Source organism: Tribolium madens, unplaced genomic scaffold (assembly GCF_015345945.1).
Source record: "Tribolium madens isolate multiple individuals breed KSU strain unplaced genomic scaffold, Tmad_KSU_1.1 Scaffold_97;HRSCAF=244;Tcas5.2_LG3a, whole genome shotgun sequence".
NCBI classification, from domain to species: Eukaryota; Metazoa; Arthropoda; class Insecta; order Coleoptera; family Tenebrionidae; genus Tribolium; species Tribolium madens.
The window spans coordinates 14,223,949-14,239,986 of record NW_025401069.1 but is presented as its reverse complement, the minus strand read 5'-3'; the positions used below and the strand labels follow the sequence as shown (position 1 = coordinate 14,239,986).

General features: G+C 32.7%; 2 protein-coding genes across 2 annotated transcripts in view; one reads left to right on the top strand and one right to left on the bottom strand.

The window, feature by feature from the left end:
• Positions 1 to 16,038, top strand: part of LOC123014885 (dynein axonemal heavy chain 5) — a 58,893-nt gene that overhangs the window by 27,205 nt on the left and 15,650 nt on the right. The window contains 8 exon segments of the mRNA XM_044414182.1: positions 1,433 to 1,657; positions 1,713 to 1,885; positions 4,214 to 4,580; positions 5,993 to 6,187; positions 6,235 to 8,286; positions 10,733 to 11,180; positions 11,230 to 11,633; positions 11,680 to 12,474. Of these exon segments, the coding sequence (XP_044270117.1) occupies positions 1,433 to 1,657; positions 1,713 to 1,885; positions 4,214 to 4,580; positions 5,993 to 6,187; positions 6,235 to 8,286; positions 10,733 to 11,180; positions 11,230 to 11,633; positions 11,680 to 12,474 (4,659 nt within the window).
• LOC123014722 (toll-like receptor 3) lies at positions 12,524 to 15,396 on the bottom strand. Its single transcript, XM_044413970.1, has 2 exons — positions 15,308 to 15,396; positions 12,524 to 15,256 (listed from the first exon to the last, which is right to left on the bottom strand). The coding sequence occupies exon 2, from the start codon at positions 15,248 to 15,250 to the stop codon at positions 12,524 to 12,526; it is 2,727 nt and encodes a 908-aa protein (XP_044269905.1). The 5' UTR covers positions 15,251 to 15,256; positions 15,308 to 15,396.

Below are 16,038 nucleotides of genomic sequence, written 5' to 3'. Positions count from 1 at the left end.
TTGTTTGTTTTTTCAGTTTTTTGTAATTTCCCAATTTAGGACGTTTTATTTTTGAATTTTTGCTGTTTTTCCAATTTTTTGAGTTAATTTAATTATTTTTACTTTTCATACTTTGTATTCAAAATTTCAGCTTTTTTATTCTATTTTTCACTTTCGTTTTTTGAAGGTTCTTCTTTGCATTCTTCTTCTCGACTTTTGTTGCGTTCAGTTTTTTATTTTATGTTTTTTTTACTTCTTCAATTCAAAAAAGTCCTGGAATTATTCGTTTTTTCAATTATTCTGTTTATTTCGCTTACAAAGTTTTTCTCCAATTTTATGATATTTTCGAAATTATGGGAGTTTAAATTTTATTTATTTTTATTTTTATTTATTTTTGCTGTAGGAGGCTATTAGAAGAGGTAATAAAATTTTTGTATCTTTACTAAATGACAATAAAAAAACGTATAAGATCATCAATAACAATAAATAGACATAAAAAAATATCAAATGTCAAAAAATAAATATCAAAATTTATGTGAAATTTTTCTCTGTGGCGCAAGTTTTGAAACACCTGTATATTCATTTCGAGTGCCATTTTACGTAAATTTTTCAATTCAATTTTTTCACAAACTTTGCTCTATATTTTTAGTTTTTAGAACTTTCAGCAATCAAGTTTGGTTTTATTCAGGTTGTTTAGATTTTAATTTACATTTTTCGATTTTCTATTTTTCAACGATTTTTCGCTTGATGAATTTATGTCTTGTTCCTTTGTGTTGGTTTTCTAATTTTTTGGTAGTTTTTTGTCCAAATATTAAAGCTCAAATAAACATAAATACAAATTTTCCACAAAAGTTAAGCAAAAAAACTAAAACAACATCAAAAATTTGAAAAAAAAAACTCAAATTTAACAAACTCAAAAACAAATGTTTTAGATTTGAAAAACACAAAAACTTAAGCTCAACTTAAAAAATTTAATTTCGATTTTCTGTTTTTCAACAGTTTTTAGCTTGATGAATTTTTCTTTTACCTATATCTTGCACTTTTGTGTCGGTTTTTTAATTTCACTAATTTACTTTCTTTTTTTTGAAAGTTTTATACTTTTCTATGAATTTTTACGATTTTAATTTTTGATTCGATTTTTTTTTTGTTAGTTTGACATTATTTTTTTAGTTTAAATTGTTTTTTTTGTGCTACTTTGATCTTGGATTTATTCTATTTTTTTCAGTTTTTGAGTTTGATTTTGCAACTAACCATTGACTTTCAATTTTTTCAATGTTTCACTTTAAAATCTTTTACCTACAAGTAAAATAACCATAAAATTTCAAATAACAAAACAACAAAAATTTAAAAACAATAAAAAATTATTCTGTTTTCTCTAAGGGGTAAAAACAAACGAGGTCGTCATTATCTTTAGTTTCTTTTGGTTTCTCAAATTTTTAGTTTTTTTTTCAAGATTGGTCTCCTGGGGTTGCAAATGATTTGGACCAGGGACGCCGAAGTGGCCCTCATGCAAGCCCGCCACGATAAAAAAGTTATGGCGGACACAAACAACAAGTTTTTAGAACTCCTCAACACACTCATTGACCAAACGACAAGAGATCTCACCAAAATTGAACGAACCAAATTTGAGACTTTGATCACGATTCATGTGCACCAAAGAGACATTTTCGATATTTTAGTAAGTTGGAGGAAAGGAAATTCGCCCTTTGTGGTTTTTCACCCCCCAATTTTAGTGTCGCATGAATGTGAGACATGTCAACGATTTCGAGTGGTTGAAACAATGCCGATTTTACTTCAAAGAAGAGTTGGATAAGACTTTGATTATCATCACTGATGTTACTTTCTCGTACCAGAATGAGTATTTGGGGTGCACTGATCGGCTGGTCATAACACCACTCACTGACAGGTTTTACAAAAAATAACACGTTTTAGTATTTTTTCTACGACCCTAACAGAAAGTAAGTTTTTGCACCCTAATTTCAGGAAGTGGACAATAATAAAGAATAAAATATCAGATTATTTATTAGCCAAAAACAAGGGAGTGAAGTTTTTCTTGCTGGATCGTAGAAAAATTTAAACGTATTACACTAGAAAAAGTGATTTTTCCTCCCTTGGTAGTTACTGCCTTAAGTTTCGATTTTTTGAATAAAATTAGGAAGTATTAATGTGAGTGAAGACTTTAATTTTTCCTTTTTAAACAATGTACATTTTTCACTGGATTTACATAACAATAAACTGGTGACTTTGCATTGAAACTTGTTTAAAGGCGAAACTTATATAAACATTAATTTATTTAATTCTTCTATAACCAACATTGAGATATTTGCTTTTAAGAATTTTGGCTATTTTTCTGATTATTCTCTCAATGATAATCCACCTGTTCTCAACATTAGTTCAAACCCAATAATCGAACTCAAAAATTACACTTTTGAAGGCAGTTTTGTGAGCACTTTAGATTTATCAAAGTGTTCAATTGAGAAAATACAAATTAATGCTTTTTCCGGTTTATATTTGACAGACACTTTGAATCTGAGTGTTAACCAAATATCATATTTAAGTGWAAAAGTTTTTAAAAACTTGACACTTGTTCAAACAATCGATTTATCATTTAATTTTTTAAAAAAACTTAATAACCATTTATTTATCGATTGTCATAGTTTGAAATTTATCAATTTATCCAATTCCAGAATTGAGTTAATACAAGAAAGGGCTTTTTTCGGAAGTGACAATTTACTTGAATTAAATCTCGAAAATAATTTATTAGAGAAAATTAATTTTCGAAATTTTAGCCGACTTGAATTGTTAAAAGTGCACAATAATAAACTTTCAGATTCAGATTTGTCCTTTTTGTGTAATTTGTCAGCAAAAAGTGTGATCATGTCAAGTAATAAAATGCAAAAATTATTAAATAACTCTTGTGCTTTTGTAAAGTCACCCGAAGAAATCGATTTATCTAAATCTTCCATTTGTTGCATTGAACCAAAAACATTTCGAGGCTTGTCTTGGTTACAAATTCTCAGTTTGCGAGAAAATTTCATCGAAATAATTTTACCAGAAACTTTCACTTTTTTGAAAAGACTAAAACAACTCGATCTTTCTAAAAACAGAATTGCAGTGTTTTCGGAAAATTCTTTCGCGTTTGGAAATCGTCTAAATCTCTTGAATATCACATTTGTAAATGCAAACTTGACAAGTCYTACATTTAAATGGCTGAATCATGTGGTAACTTTGAACATTTCCAATTCACAAGTGAGTTTGTCAAAAGATTGTTTCAAGGGTCTCAAATATCTGGAAAATTTTTATTTCCYCGAAAGTCAAGTGACGGGAATAAATCCGGGTGCTTTTCAGGGACTAGACAGTTTGAAACAATTTGAAATACACACAATTTTTAAAAAGAGTAAAATTTTAGCAAGTGGGACTTTCGTAGGTTTGAAATTTCTAGACCATTTGAATTTATCTCTTCTCGAAATAACTGGAATCGAAAATGAAGCTTTTGTCGGCCTTACAACTCTTCTCAAGTTAAGCTTGAGTGGAAATAAATTAACGAAAATTGTAAACAGGACATTTATAGGTTTAGATCATTTAAAAATTTTAGATTTGTCTAAAAATAAAATTTCTAAATTGGAAATACTTGCATTTGATGGCTTATATTCATTACGTGAGTTACACTTGAACAAAAATAATTTAACAACTTTGTCTCTCGGTAGTTTTCAACAATTTCCCACCTTGGAATTGTCAAATTTACGCAGGAATAACATAAATAAAATTTTGACTGGAACTTTTTCCAATTTGAAATTTTTAAAAACACTAGACTTGTCATATAACAACATCACGAAACTTAAAATGGAAACACTTATTACTTTGAGCAATTTGCAAAAAATTGATTTGACTTCAAATCATTTGATTCAAATGGAACATTTAGATTTGATCAAGTCTTTAAGACAATTGGAGTTTATAGGACTTAATGATAACAAATGTAAATGTGATAATTTGGTGTCAATGTTGATAGCATTTCAAAATTTGGTTATCCACTGAAAGTGCCACTTTCACTCATGAAAACATAGATGGAATTAAGTGTTTCGATATTTGTAATTTCATTTACTGTGTTGACGAAGAAAACCACGCATATCGGAAGTAATTTGTAATTTTTGCAAAAATTATTGTTTTCCTGGGCAGTAACTTCCACCTCTGTGAGGAAAAACTCACTTACCTCCCTTGTAACCACCAATTGCAGATGTTATATTACCCTCGCCCAAGCCTTGGCAATGAGCATGGGTGGCGCCCCTTGTGGCCCTGCTGGAACAGGCAAAACCGAAACTGTCAAAGACATGGGCAAAACTCTCGCAAAATACGTCGTAGTATTCAATTGTTCCGACCAAATGGACTATCGAGGTCTCGGTCGAATCTACAAAGGCTTAGCCCAATCAGGATCATGGGGCTGTTTCGACGAATTTAACCGAATTGAACTACCAGTATTATCAGTGGCGGCACAACAAGTCGCTGTTGTTTTAGCCAGTAAAAAGGAGAAACGCAAAAGTTTCCAATTTACCGATGGTGATATCGTCGAAATGTGCCCAGAATTTGGAATTTTCATCACAATGGTAAGATTTTGGGTCGTTTTGGTTCTCATTTAATAGTCTTGTAGAACAAGGGTGGATCTAGGGGAGGGACCCAGGGGGCCAGGGCCCCCCCCCCAAGCTTGCCACCAAAAGCTTCAGTTTTTTATATTTAAATTTTAATATAAAAACCTTATGACCTAAAGTTTTTTTTTAAATAAAGACATTAGAATTTTTTTAAATCACACTTATTAATACAAATCATACATATACCGAGAAATCAAAATAATTTGTAATGAGTCATTTTTAGATCCGAAAACGTACAGTTGTGGAATTAAAATTTCACTCAGTACTGTCATTTTCATAATGTAAACTCTAAAACAACCTTTATATTAATAACCTCATTTTTTACTCTTGTCATATTTATGTCATTTTGACTTATTTACTTCCAAAAATAGTGTAGTCAGCAGATCAAAGCGATGATTTAATTACACTTAGTTCAATTAATAAATTTCCTAAGACATAGAAATTGTTTAATTAAAAAATTTAACAACAAATAAAAATAAGTTTAATTGTCAAATGTCAGTCATGATGACAGTAAAAGGTAGTTTACAGTGAACTTTTTAAAGTGACAGAAAAATAAGTACTGTCTGAATTTTTAATTCCGTAACTGTACGTATGTCTGTTTTTGAACTAACTGCACGTGAAACGTCAAATAAAATGACAAGTCGAAAACGGCAAAATGGGCTGGAATTAGTCGCCGACGTATAATAATAAGACCGTTTTTTTTTGAAGGTAAATCATAAATTTAGTTATCTTTTTGATCATGGGATTTTACCTTTCCACTTGTCATTTTATTTGACGTTTCACAGACATACGCATAGGACATACGTTTTCGGATACAAGGACAAATTATCTTGATCTCTCAATACTTCCTTAATTTTTACTAATTTAAAAAGAAATCATCAATTGTAATTTTCTTTGGGCCACATCTTAGGTATCTAATTAAATTAAGTTTATATCTCTTTGAATAATGAACTTTAGCAACTCGCTAGTGAATTTTTCAACTTGTTTTAAAATTCTACATTTTTGGTTTTTGGGTAATGACGGCAGCGACATTTTTTTTGTTAATGGAAACTCCAATTTTTTTAGCGAATTCGATAGATAATTGTCGAATTGGCAACACCAAAATATTATGTATTACATAAAGTTTAAAAAAAAATCCAAAAAAATATCAATAAAAAACAAAGATACAATTTTAAATCAAGTTAAAAATTTCGTATTTTTTAAAAAGAAAATTGACCTGTTCGAGCATTTTTCCAAAACAAAATATTTTCAGTTTTAATAAATAAGATTATTCTATAATTTTGCCGCTCACTGTATACCCTCATCATTTAAAAAATTTTTAGATAGCCCCCCCCCCCCCAAACTAATTCCTGGATCCGCCCCTGTTGTAGAACCCGGGTTATGCTGGTCGAAAAGAACTCCCCGAGAACCTCAAAATTCAGTTTCGAACAGTTGCAATGATGGTACCCGATCGTCAGATTATAATTCGGGTTAAATTAGCGAGTTGTGGGTTCCTTGAAAATATCACTCTGGCACGGAAATTCTACACTTTGTACAAATTATGTGAGGAACAACTCACAAAACAGGTAGAAAAACTAGTTAATGACCCAAAACCCACTCTTGGTTCTTCTAGGTTCATTACGATTTTGGCCTTCGCAATATTTTATCAGTCTTGCGTAGTTTAGGTGCAGCAAAAAGGGTCAATAACAAAGACACCGAAAGCACGATAGTAATGCGAGTATTACGCGACATGAACCTTTCCAAACTCATCGACGAAGATGAACCTTTGTTTATTTCACTAGTAGCCGACCTTTTCCCGAACCAAGCCCTCGAAAAAACCGCTTATCCCGACCTGGAAGAGGCCATCGACGGCCAAGTGGAGGCCGCAGGCCTCGTCAACCACCCCCCATGGGGGCTAAAACTGATCCAGTTGTTCGAAACCCAACGCGTGAGACACGGTATCATGACTTTGGGGCCCACAGGCGCCGGGAAAACCACCTGCATCCAGACCCTAATGCGCTCCCTGACCCAAATGGGGGACTTCCACCGGGAAATGCGGATGAACCCCAAAGCCATCACCGCGGCCCAAATGTTCGGGCGTTTGGACGTCGCAACCAACGACTGGACCGATGGGATTTTCTCCGCTTTGTGGCGAAAAACCCTAAAATTGAAACCAGGAGAACACGTATGGTTGGTCCTGGATGGTCCAGTTGACAGTATCTGGATCGAAAACCTCAACTCAGTCCTTGATGATAACAAAACCCTAACTTTGGCAAACGGTGATCGGTTATCAATGGCCCCCACGTGCAAAATCATTTTTGAACCCCACAACATTGATAATGCGTCACCAGCAACCGTTTCCCGGAACGGAATGGTTTACATGAGCTCATCCGGTTTGAACTGGAAACCGGTTGTAACCGCATGGTTGAAAAAACGGAGTCCACGTGAACAGGAGTTGTTCCAGAAGTTGTTCGATGACTCGTATGGGGAGTTGTACAGTTGGGGGACCCAAAACTTGTCTTTGGTCATTGACGTGCTTGAATGCAATGTTACTTTGCAAATGTTGCACTTGTTGGAGGGGTTAATACCGGTCCAGGTTGAAACCATTGAGGATGTTTCCGGTTCCAAGTCGGATCAAGGCGATGATGATGATTTGGTTGAGGAAACGGAGAAAATTGAGGAGAATAAACCCTTCACAGTTGAACATTTGGGCAAATTGTACGTTTTTGCCCTGGTTTGGGGCATGGGGGCGTTCCTGGAAACCCAAGACAGAGCCAAGTACGATTTGTTCCTCAAACAAAACTTGCCTCAATTGGACTTACCCAAAAACGACCGAAAAAATCCAGACGCTACAGTTTTTGACTATGTTGTGAATCTGGATGGTGATTGGGTCTTGTGGAGCACAATGGTGACCAATTACGTTTACCCCGAATTGGCCACTCCCGAATATGCCACAATTTTAATCCCAATCCCAGACAATGTCCGAATAAACTACCTAATCCACACTATAGCCAAGCAAGAGAAAGCAGTTTTGGTAGTCGGTGAGCAAGGAACCGCAAAGACAGTCATGATGAAATCATACATAAAAAATGCCAATCCTGAAATCTACCTAAACCGTTCATTTAACTTCTCAAGTGCCACTTCCCCGTACCAATTCCAAAAAACCATCGAAAGCTACGTGGAAAAACGAATGGGGAACACCTTTGGTGCCCCCAATGGTAAAAAAATGCTCATCTTCATCGACGATATCAACCTCCCGGAGATCAACTGCTGGGGGGACCAAATCACCAACGAGATTGTGCGCCAAACCATGGATATGGGTGGTTTTTACAGTCTGGAAAAACCAGGAGAGTTCACTACCATCATCGATGTGCAGTTTGTGGCCGCGATGGGGCAACCTGGAGGGGGCAGGAATGATATTCCGTCGCGACTTAAACGACAATTTTGTCTGTTTAACTGTCCATTGCCCATGGATGCGTCCATTGATAAGATTTTTGGGGTTATTGCGCAAGGACACTACAATGTTAAGAGAGGGTTCACGGTGGAAGTGAGGAATCTGGTCAAGAAACTGGTTCCTTTGACGAGACTTTTGTGGAAGAATACGAGGGCTAAGTTGTTGCCCACGCCTGCCAAGTTCCATTATGTCTTCTCGTTGAGGGATTTGTCGAGGATTTGGCAAGGAATGGTGAGCAAAAATTGAGCGGTTTTTTTAAAATCATTTATTTACAAAAAATAAATAAAGTTTTGTTTTTGAGTTATGCGATTTTTTTGTCAAAATTGCAATTTATGTAAAAAAAAATTTTGAAAAAATTAAATAGATAGTTGTAATTTTGAGAACATAACCTTCATGAGAAAAATAGTTTTATAGTGAGTTGCCATTTAAAAAAAAATTGGCTTGTTTTTTTTACGAAAAATCTGTTTAAATACTCAATAAAGGTCGTTTTTAGACACGTTTTATTACTTTTTCGCTTGTTTTTAACGAAATTTTGCATAATAGTGCCATTTCTGGCTGAAAAATGTGATAAAACACTGGAAATTGCTAAAATATTGTTGTTTTCGACTCTGTGTAATGAATTCTTGTGATAAATAAAACAATTTTTTAACTAATTTTTTGGTGATTTTTTTTCAAAAAATTGCAAAATAACTAAGTTTCTGGTTGAAAAAATTACTTAATGAAAGATTTTTCGGTATGTTGTGACGAAATCCCACAAAAAACTGAGATTTTTGTTCAAAAACGTGCTTAGAAGATTGAAAAAATAAAATAAAATAACACCAATTTCGATCAAATTTTGTATTTTTTCAGCTCATTTTTGATTAAATGTTGCTCAAAACAGTTAAATCGAGGGAAACAAATAAAACATCATTTTCGATTTATTTTTGTGATTTTTAATCGTATTTCAAGACTTTGCAAAATAAATCGATTCCAGCTTCAAAAACAAATTAAATTAATAAGTGATTTTTTAGTCGGTTTTAATGAGATTTTCGGAAAAAATATTTTTACTTCAAAAACGTGATTAAACACTCAAAAATTACTATATTTTTAATGAAATTTTGCATAATTGTTCCTTTTCTGGATGAAAAATGTGGAAAATACTAAAATAATGTTGTTTTTGACCCAATTTGGCTATTTTTCGACCTTGTTTAATGAAATTTTGTTAAGAAAGCAAAAACAAACAATTTTGTAACTAATTTATTGGTGATTTTTCAACCTACTTTTGCAAAAAATTGAAAAATAAATGAGTTTCGAGTTGAAAAAAAATGTTGTTCGACTTAATGTAACATTTTTCGGATGTTGTGACAAAGTCCCACAAAAAACTGAGATTTTTGTTCAAAAAAGTGCTTAAAATATTGAAATTTTTTTTTAAATAACACCAATTTCGATCAAATTTTGTATATTTTTTCAGCATATTTTTGATTAATTATTGCTCAAAACACAGTTAAATCGAACGAAACAAATAAAATAACATCATTTTTGATTTATTTTTGTAATTGTTAATAATAGTTCCTCTTCTGGGTAAAAAATGTGTTAAAACACTGGGGAATGCTAAAATAATGTCGTTTTCCACACAATTTGGGATTTTTCGACCTTGTTTAATGAAATCTTGTTACAAAAGCAAAAAACAGACAATTTTGTGACTAATTTATTGGTGATTTTTTAATTTATTTTTGAAAAAAAATAGCAAAACAATTGATTTTCTGTCTGAAAAACGTGCTAAGTTTTTTAGGTTTAATTTAGTAATTTTGAGGTTTGTTGTAACACAATCCCACAAAAAAATTAGATTTTACTTCAAAAACGTGCTTGAGAGTTTGAAAAAGGTGAAAAATCATTTTTGACCAAATTTTGTGTTTTTTGAACTTATTTTTGATTAAATATTGCTCAAAACATAGTTAAATCGAGTGAAACAAATAAAATAACACCAATTCCAACTTATTTTAGCGTGTTTTGCAAAATAAATGTAATTTAGTAATTGTTGGCCATATCTAAAGGAATTTTAGAAAAAAAATATTTCTTGTGCTTGAACATTCAAAAAAAACAAAAAATTTTGCCCACATTTGGTACGTTTTCGGATTTTTTTGACTGAAATTTTATCAAAAATATAAAATAATGTTGTTTTCGACCTTGTTTAGCGATTCTCTAAAACGTTTTTTAAACTAATTTATTGGTGATTCTACAACTTATTTAGTTTCAGATTCAAAAACACTAATTTTGTTAATTTGGTAATGTTTCGGTTTGCTGTAGAAAAAACCTGCAAAAACAATGAGATTTAAGATTAAAAATGTGTTTGAAAAAGATGAAAAAAGCATCATCGACCAAATTTTGTGGTTTTCAGCCTATTTTTCATTAAATATTGCTTAAAATACAGTTGTAAAACTCCAAAATAAAAGAAAATTTCGAAAAATTTTATTCTTGATGCTTTCATTATTTGACCACCCCAAAGCTTTTATAAATGTTAAAAACCCAAACTGCAAGCAAAAATGTTCTTCTCTGATAGAAAAAAATACTTTTCACTTCTTAGTACATTTTTTATTTTACTTCATTTATTTTCAATTTTATTTTCAATCCCTGATATCCATGTTCCTGTGGGAGATAGAGGGTTGATTTTGCCCTTAAAAACCCAACAAATTTCTAGATCGGGACACTATCAACCGTCATCGAATCCGAAGGTTGCATGATGGTCCTCTGGAAACACGAATGTACCCGAGTCTTCTCCGACCGTTTCACCATCGAAGAAGACAAAAAATGGTTCGATGCCGAGTTATTGGKCTTGGTTGAGGGAGAATTAGGTCCCGGATTTCGGYCAAAAACAGAACCAAATCCCGTCTTCGTCGATTTCATGAGGGACGCTCCCGAACCAACCGGCGAAGAGGGAGAAGACGCTGACATGGAACTCCCAAAAGTGTACGAACCTGTCACCGACGAAAACGAACTCCGGGAACGTCTCGACATGTTTTTGGCACAATTCAACGAAATGGTTCGGGGATCTGGCATGGATTTGGTCTTTTTCCCGGATGCTATGCTCCATCTCGTGAAAATATCACGGGTTATTAGGCACCCGAGAGGGAATGTTATGCTAGTTGGTAATTTTTTCTCTTCTAGTTTTTTTATTTTTTTACTGAAACTTTGAAGGTGTTGGTGGGAGTGGAAAACAGTCTTTGACGAAGCTATCGTCGTTCATAGCCGGCTATAAAACCTTCCAAATCACTTTAACAAGATCCTACAACATTGCAAATTTTTTGGAAGACCTCAAAGTGCTCTACCGATCCTGTGGTTGTCAAGGAAAAGGCACCACTTTCATCTTCACTGACTTGGATATCAAAGAAGAGGGGTTTTTGGAGTACTTGAACAACATTCTCTCCTCAGGTGTGATTTCCAACTTATTTACCAAAGACGAACAAGCTGAAATAATCCAAGAGGTGACCCCTGTCATGAAACGAGAGAACCCCAAAAGAATCATAAACCCTGAAAGCGTGATGGAGTATTTCATGAATCGCACATGTCAAAATCTTCATGTGGTGTTTTGCTTCTCTCCGGTACGTCATTCCTGAAAAGTTTCCTTCACTYAAATTTTTCATCTAGGTGGGGGAGAAGTTCCGGAACCGCGCATTGCGTTTCCCTGCTTTGATTTCAGGATGCACCATTGATTGGTTCCAACCTTGGCCTAAAGACGCTCTAGTTTCAGTAGCTCGTCATTTCCTCACCGATTTCAAAATCGCGTGCAGTGACCAAGTGAAGGAGGAGTTGGTCACAGCTTTGGGTTCCATTCAAGACATTGTTTCAGCGACTTCAGTGGAGTATTTTCAGAGGTTCCGACGCGCGACTCATGTCACCCCAAAGTCGTACCTGAATTTCATAGCCGGCTACAAGAGTATTTACAAAAACAAGAAAAAAGAATTGAGTGATGGTGCTTTAAGAATGGARACCGGATTAGAGAAACTGGCRGAAGCATCGTCTTCGGTTTTGGTACTGAAAAAAGAGTTGGCTTCTATGGAAAAAGAACTAGCCGATGCGTCAAAACGCGCTGAAAAYGTTTTGACTGAAGTCACCGAAAGGGCAATGCAAGCTGAAATTGTCAAAAATCAAGTGCAYAAAGTGAAAGAAAAGGCTGAAATTTTYGTAACGTCGATTGCTGCTGAAAAAGCTTTGGCCGAGGAGAAACTTGAAGCTGCTAAACCYGCCTTGGAGGAAGCTGAAGCTGCGCTGAATACAATCAAACCGGCTCATATCGCAACTGTTCGGAAATTGGGAAGGCCACCACATTTGATTATGAGGATTATGGATTGTGTTCTTGTGTTGTTTCAAAGGAAGTTGCATCCGGTTATTCCAGATATGYCGGCTTCGTGTCCCAAACCCTCGTGGGCTGAGTCTCTCAAGGTAAAAACAACATTTTCACACAAGTGTTTATTTTTACAAWAATTACAAATTAATTCCGCCATGCGAGGTTTTCTTCGTCAACACAGTAGAAGAAATTACAAATATCGAAACACTTAATTCCATCTATGTTTTCATGAGTGAAAGTGGCACTTTCAGTGGATAACCAATTGACACTATAATTTTGAAATGCTATCAACATTGACACCAAATTATCACATTTCCATTTGTTATCATTAAGTCCTATAAACTCCAATTGTCTTAAAGACTTGATCAAATCTAAATGTTCCATTTGAATCAAATGATTTGAAGTCAAATCAATTTTTTGCAAATTGCTCAAAGTAATAAGTGTTTCCATTTTAAGTTTCGTGATGTTGTTATATGACAAGTCTAGTGTTTTTAAAAATTTCAAATTGGAAAAAGTTCCAGTCAAAATTTTATTTATGTTATTCCTGCGTAAATTTAACAATTCCAAGGTGGGAAATTGTTGAAAACTACCGAGAGACAAAGTTGTTAAATTATTTTTGTTCAAGTGTAACTCACGTAATGAATATAAGCCATCAAATGCAAGTATTTCCAATTTAGAAATTTTATTTTTAGACAAATCTAAAATTTTTAAATGATCTAAACCTATAAATGTCCCGTTTACAATTTTCGTTAATTTATTTCCACTCAAGCTTAACTTGAGAAGAGTTGTAAGGCCGACAAAAGCTTCATTTTCGATTCCAGTTATTTCGAGAAGAGATAAATTCAAATGGTCTAGAAATTTCAAACCTACGAAAGTCCCACTTGCTAAAATTTTACTCTTTTTAAAAATTGTGTGTATTTCAAATTGTTTCAAACTGTCTAGTCCCTGAAAAGCACCCGGATTTATTCCCGTCACTTGACTTTCGRGGAAATAAAAATTTTCCAGATATTTGAGACCCTTGAAACAATCTTTTGACAAACTCACTTGTGAATTGGAAATGTTCAAAGTTACCACATGATTCAGCCATTTAAATGTARGACTTGTCAAGTTTGCATTTACAAATGTGATATTCAAGAGATTTAGACGATTTCCAAACGCGAAAGAATTTTRCGAAAACACTGCAATTCTGTTTTTAGAAAGATCGAGTTGTTTTAGTCTTTTCAAAAAAGTYAAAGTTTCTGGTAAAATTATTTCGATGAAATTTTCTCGCAAACTGAGAATTTGTAACCAAGACAAGCCTCGAAATGTTTTTGGTTCAATGCAACAAATGGAAGATTTAGATAAATCGATTTCTTCGGGTGACTTTACAAAAGCACAAGAGTTATTTAATAATTTTTGCATTTTATTACTTGACATGATCACACTTTTTGCTGACAAATTACACAAAAAGGACAAATCTGAATCTGAAAGTTTATTATTGTGCACTTTTAACAATTCAAGTCGGCTAAAATTTCGAAAATTAATTTTCTCTAATAAATTATTTTCGAGATTTAATTCAAGTAAATTGTCACTTCCGAAAAAAGCCCTTTCTTGTATTAACTCAATTCTGGAATTGGATAAATTGATAAATTTCAAACTATGACAATCGATAAATAAATGGTTATTAAGTTTTTTTAAAAAATTAAATGATAAATCGATTGTTTGAACAAGTGTCAAGTTTTTAAAAACTTTTWCACTTAAATATGATATTTGGTTAACACTCAGATTCAAAGTGTCTGTCAAATATAAACCGGAAAAAGCATTAATTTGTATTTTCTCAATTGAACACTTTGATAAATCTAAAGTGCTCACAAAACTGCCTTCAAAAGTGTAATTTTTGAGTTCGATTATTGGGTTTGAACTAATGTTGAGAACAGGTGGATTATCATTGAGAGAATAATCAGAAAAATAGCCAAAATTCTTAAAAGCAAATCTCTCAATGTTGGTTATAGAAGAATTAAATAAATTAATGTTTATATAAGTTTCGCCTTTAAACAAGTTTGAATGCAAAGTCACCAGTTTATTATTATGCAAATCCAGTGAAAAATGTACATTGTTTAATAATGAAAAATTAAAGTCTTTACTCACATTACTACTTGCTAATTTCAAATCACCAAATTTAATTTTATTCAAAAATTCAATATTTCTTAATGGATTATGACTAACATCCAATTCGCCAAAATGTAAATTATCACCTTTAAAATCCAAATATTTGATTTCGTTAAAACTCAAATCGAAATACGGAATTGGAGAAAAATCAAATACAAAAAACCCTCTCGCAAGTCTGTTGTTACTAACATTGATAAAAATTAAACTTTTCAAACTGGAAAAACAATCAGGCTCAATTTTTTTTATTTTACAATTGCTTAAATCTAAATGTGTCAAATGTATTAAATTCCTGAAGACATTTCGAACCGACTCGAAATAATTACCATCCAAATACAATTTTTTTAAACTTGTTGGCAAACGTTCCACAAACGACAAACTTTGCAATTTGTTGTTACTCAAAATCAAATCGGTGAAACCATAATCCTCAAAAGCCAAATCGTCGATATACTCAATAGAGGAATTCGTCAAAATTAATCGCATCAGATTTGAGGGATTCGAAAAGGGGAGATAGAAAAACTCGATCTTTTTCAAATCTGAATCYGTGATTACAATYGKATAGTGTCTTCGATAATGAATGTCTTTTTCGTTCAACGGATCAAAATCGTAGATAAAATCCTCAAGACTTGTGTTTGTGCAATGAATTACGTAGATTTCGTCCCATTCTTCGACGCAAAATGGGGCTGAAGTTGAAATAAGACTCAGAATACACAAAATCACAAACATTTTGATCTGCAAGATTACAATAACAGGAAATTATATTGTCATACTTTTSTTACTCACAGTTTTTGATTAAAAAATTTAGCACAAGTTTAATTCACAATTTTCTTCCAATTCAAATAAAGTGTCACACATTTTTAATTCGATTTTCACCGACACATAATTTAAGTAAAAGTATCACCGGAAACGGAACAAGATACTATATCTCTTCATGCGCATTTGAAAAATCACAAACAAAATCTTTAAAAACTTTTATTTTTTTCATAAACTCGTTAACTTTTTTTCACATAAATCCCCTGTTATTTCTTAATGTTATTTTAAAAACAAAATTACCGGATATCCAAATTTTGAMACAATTAGTTTTTTCGAAGCCAATGAAGAAAACAAATTTAAATTTACAAATATAGTCCTTATTTTTTATTACTAAAACGATTTATTTTTATTGTCAACTCATCATTTCTGCGTTCATTTGTACAAATTGTCTAAATATTGTCAATTTGTTGGTAACAGTAATTTTTTATTGCCAACTGAGAACACACTTTTCATTGCAAAAATTTGCGATTTTGTTATACTAAACGGGAAAAAAATATGAATTTTTCATAGCCAATTGAGGAAACAAATTTAAATTTATCATTTTTAAAGTAGAGGAAAACTTTAATCTGCATTTTTTTGAAATCCATTGAAAAAAATTGGCTAAATAGTCCCTTATCTCACTTTAATTTTTCGTGGCCAATTGGGAAAATTAATTTAAATTCATTATTTTTGCGTCTTTTTCAAAGCAAATTTGAATTGAA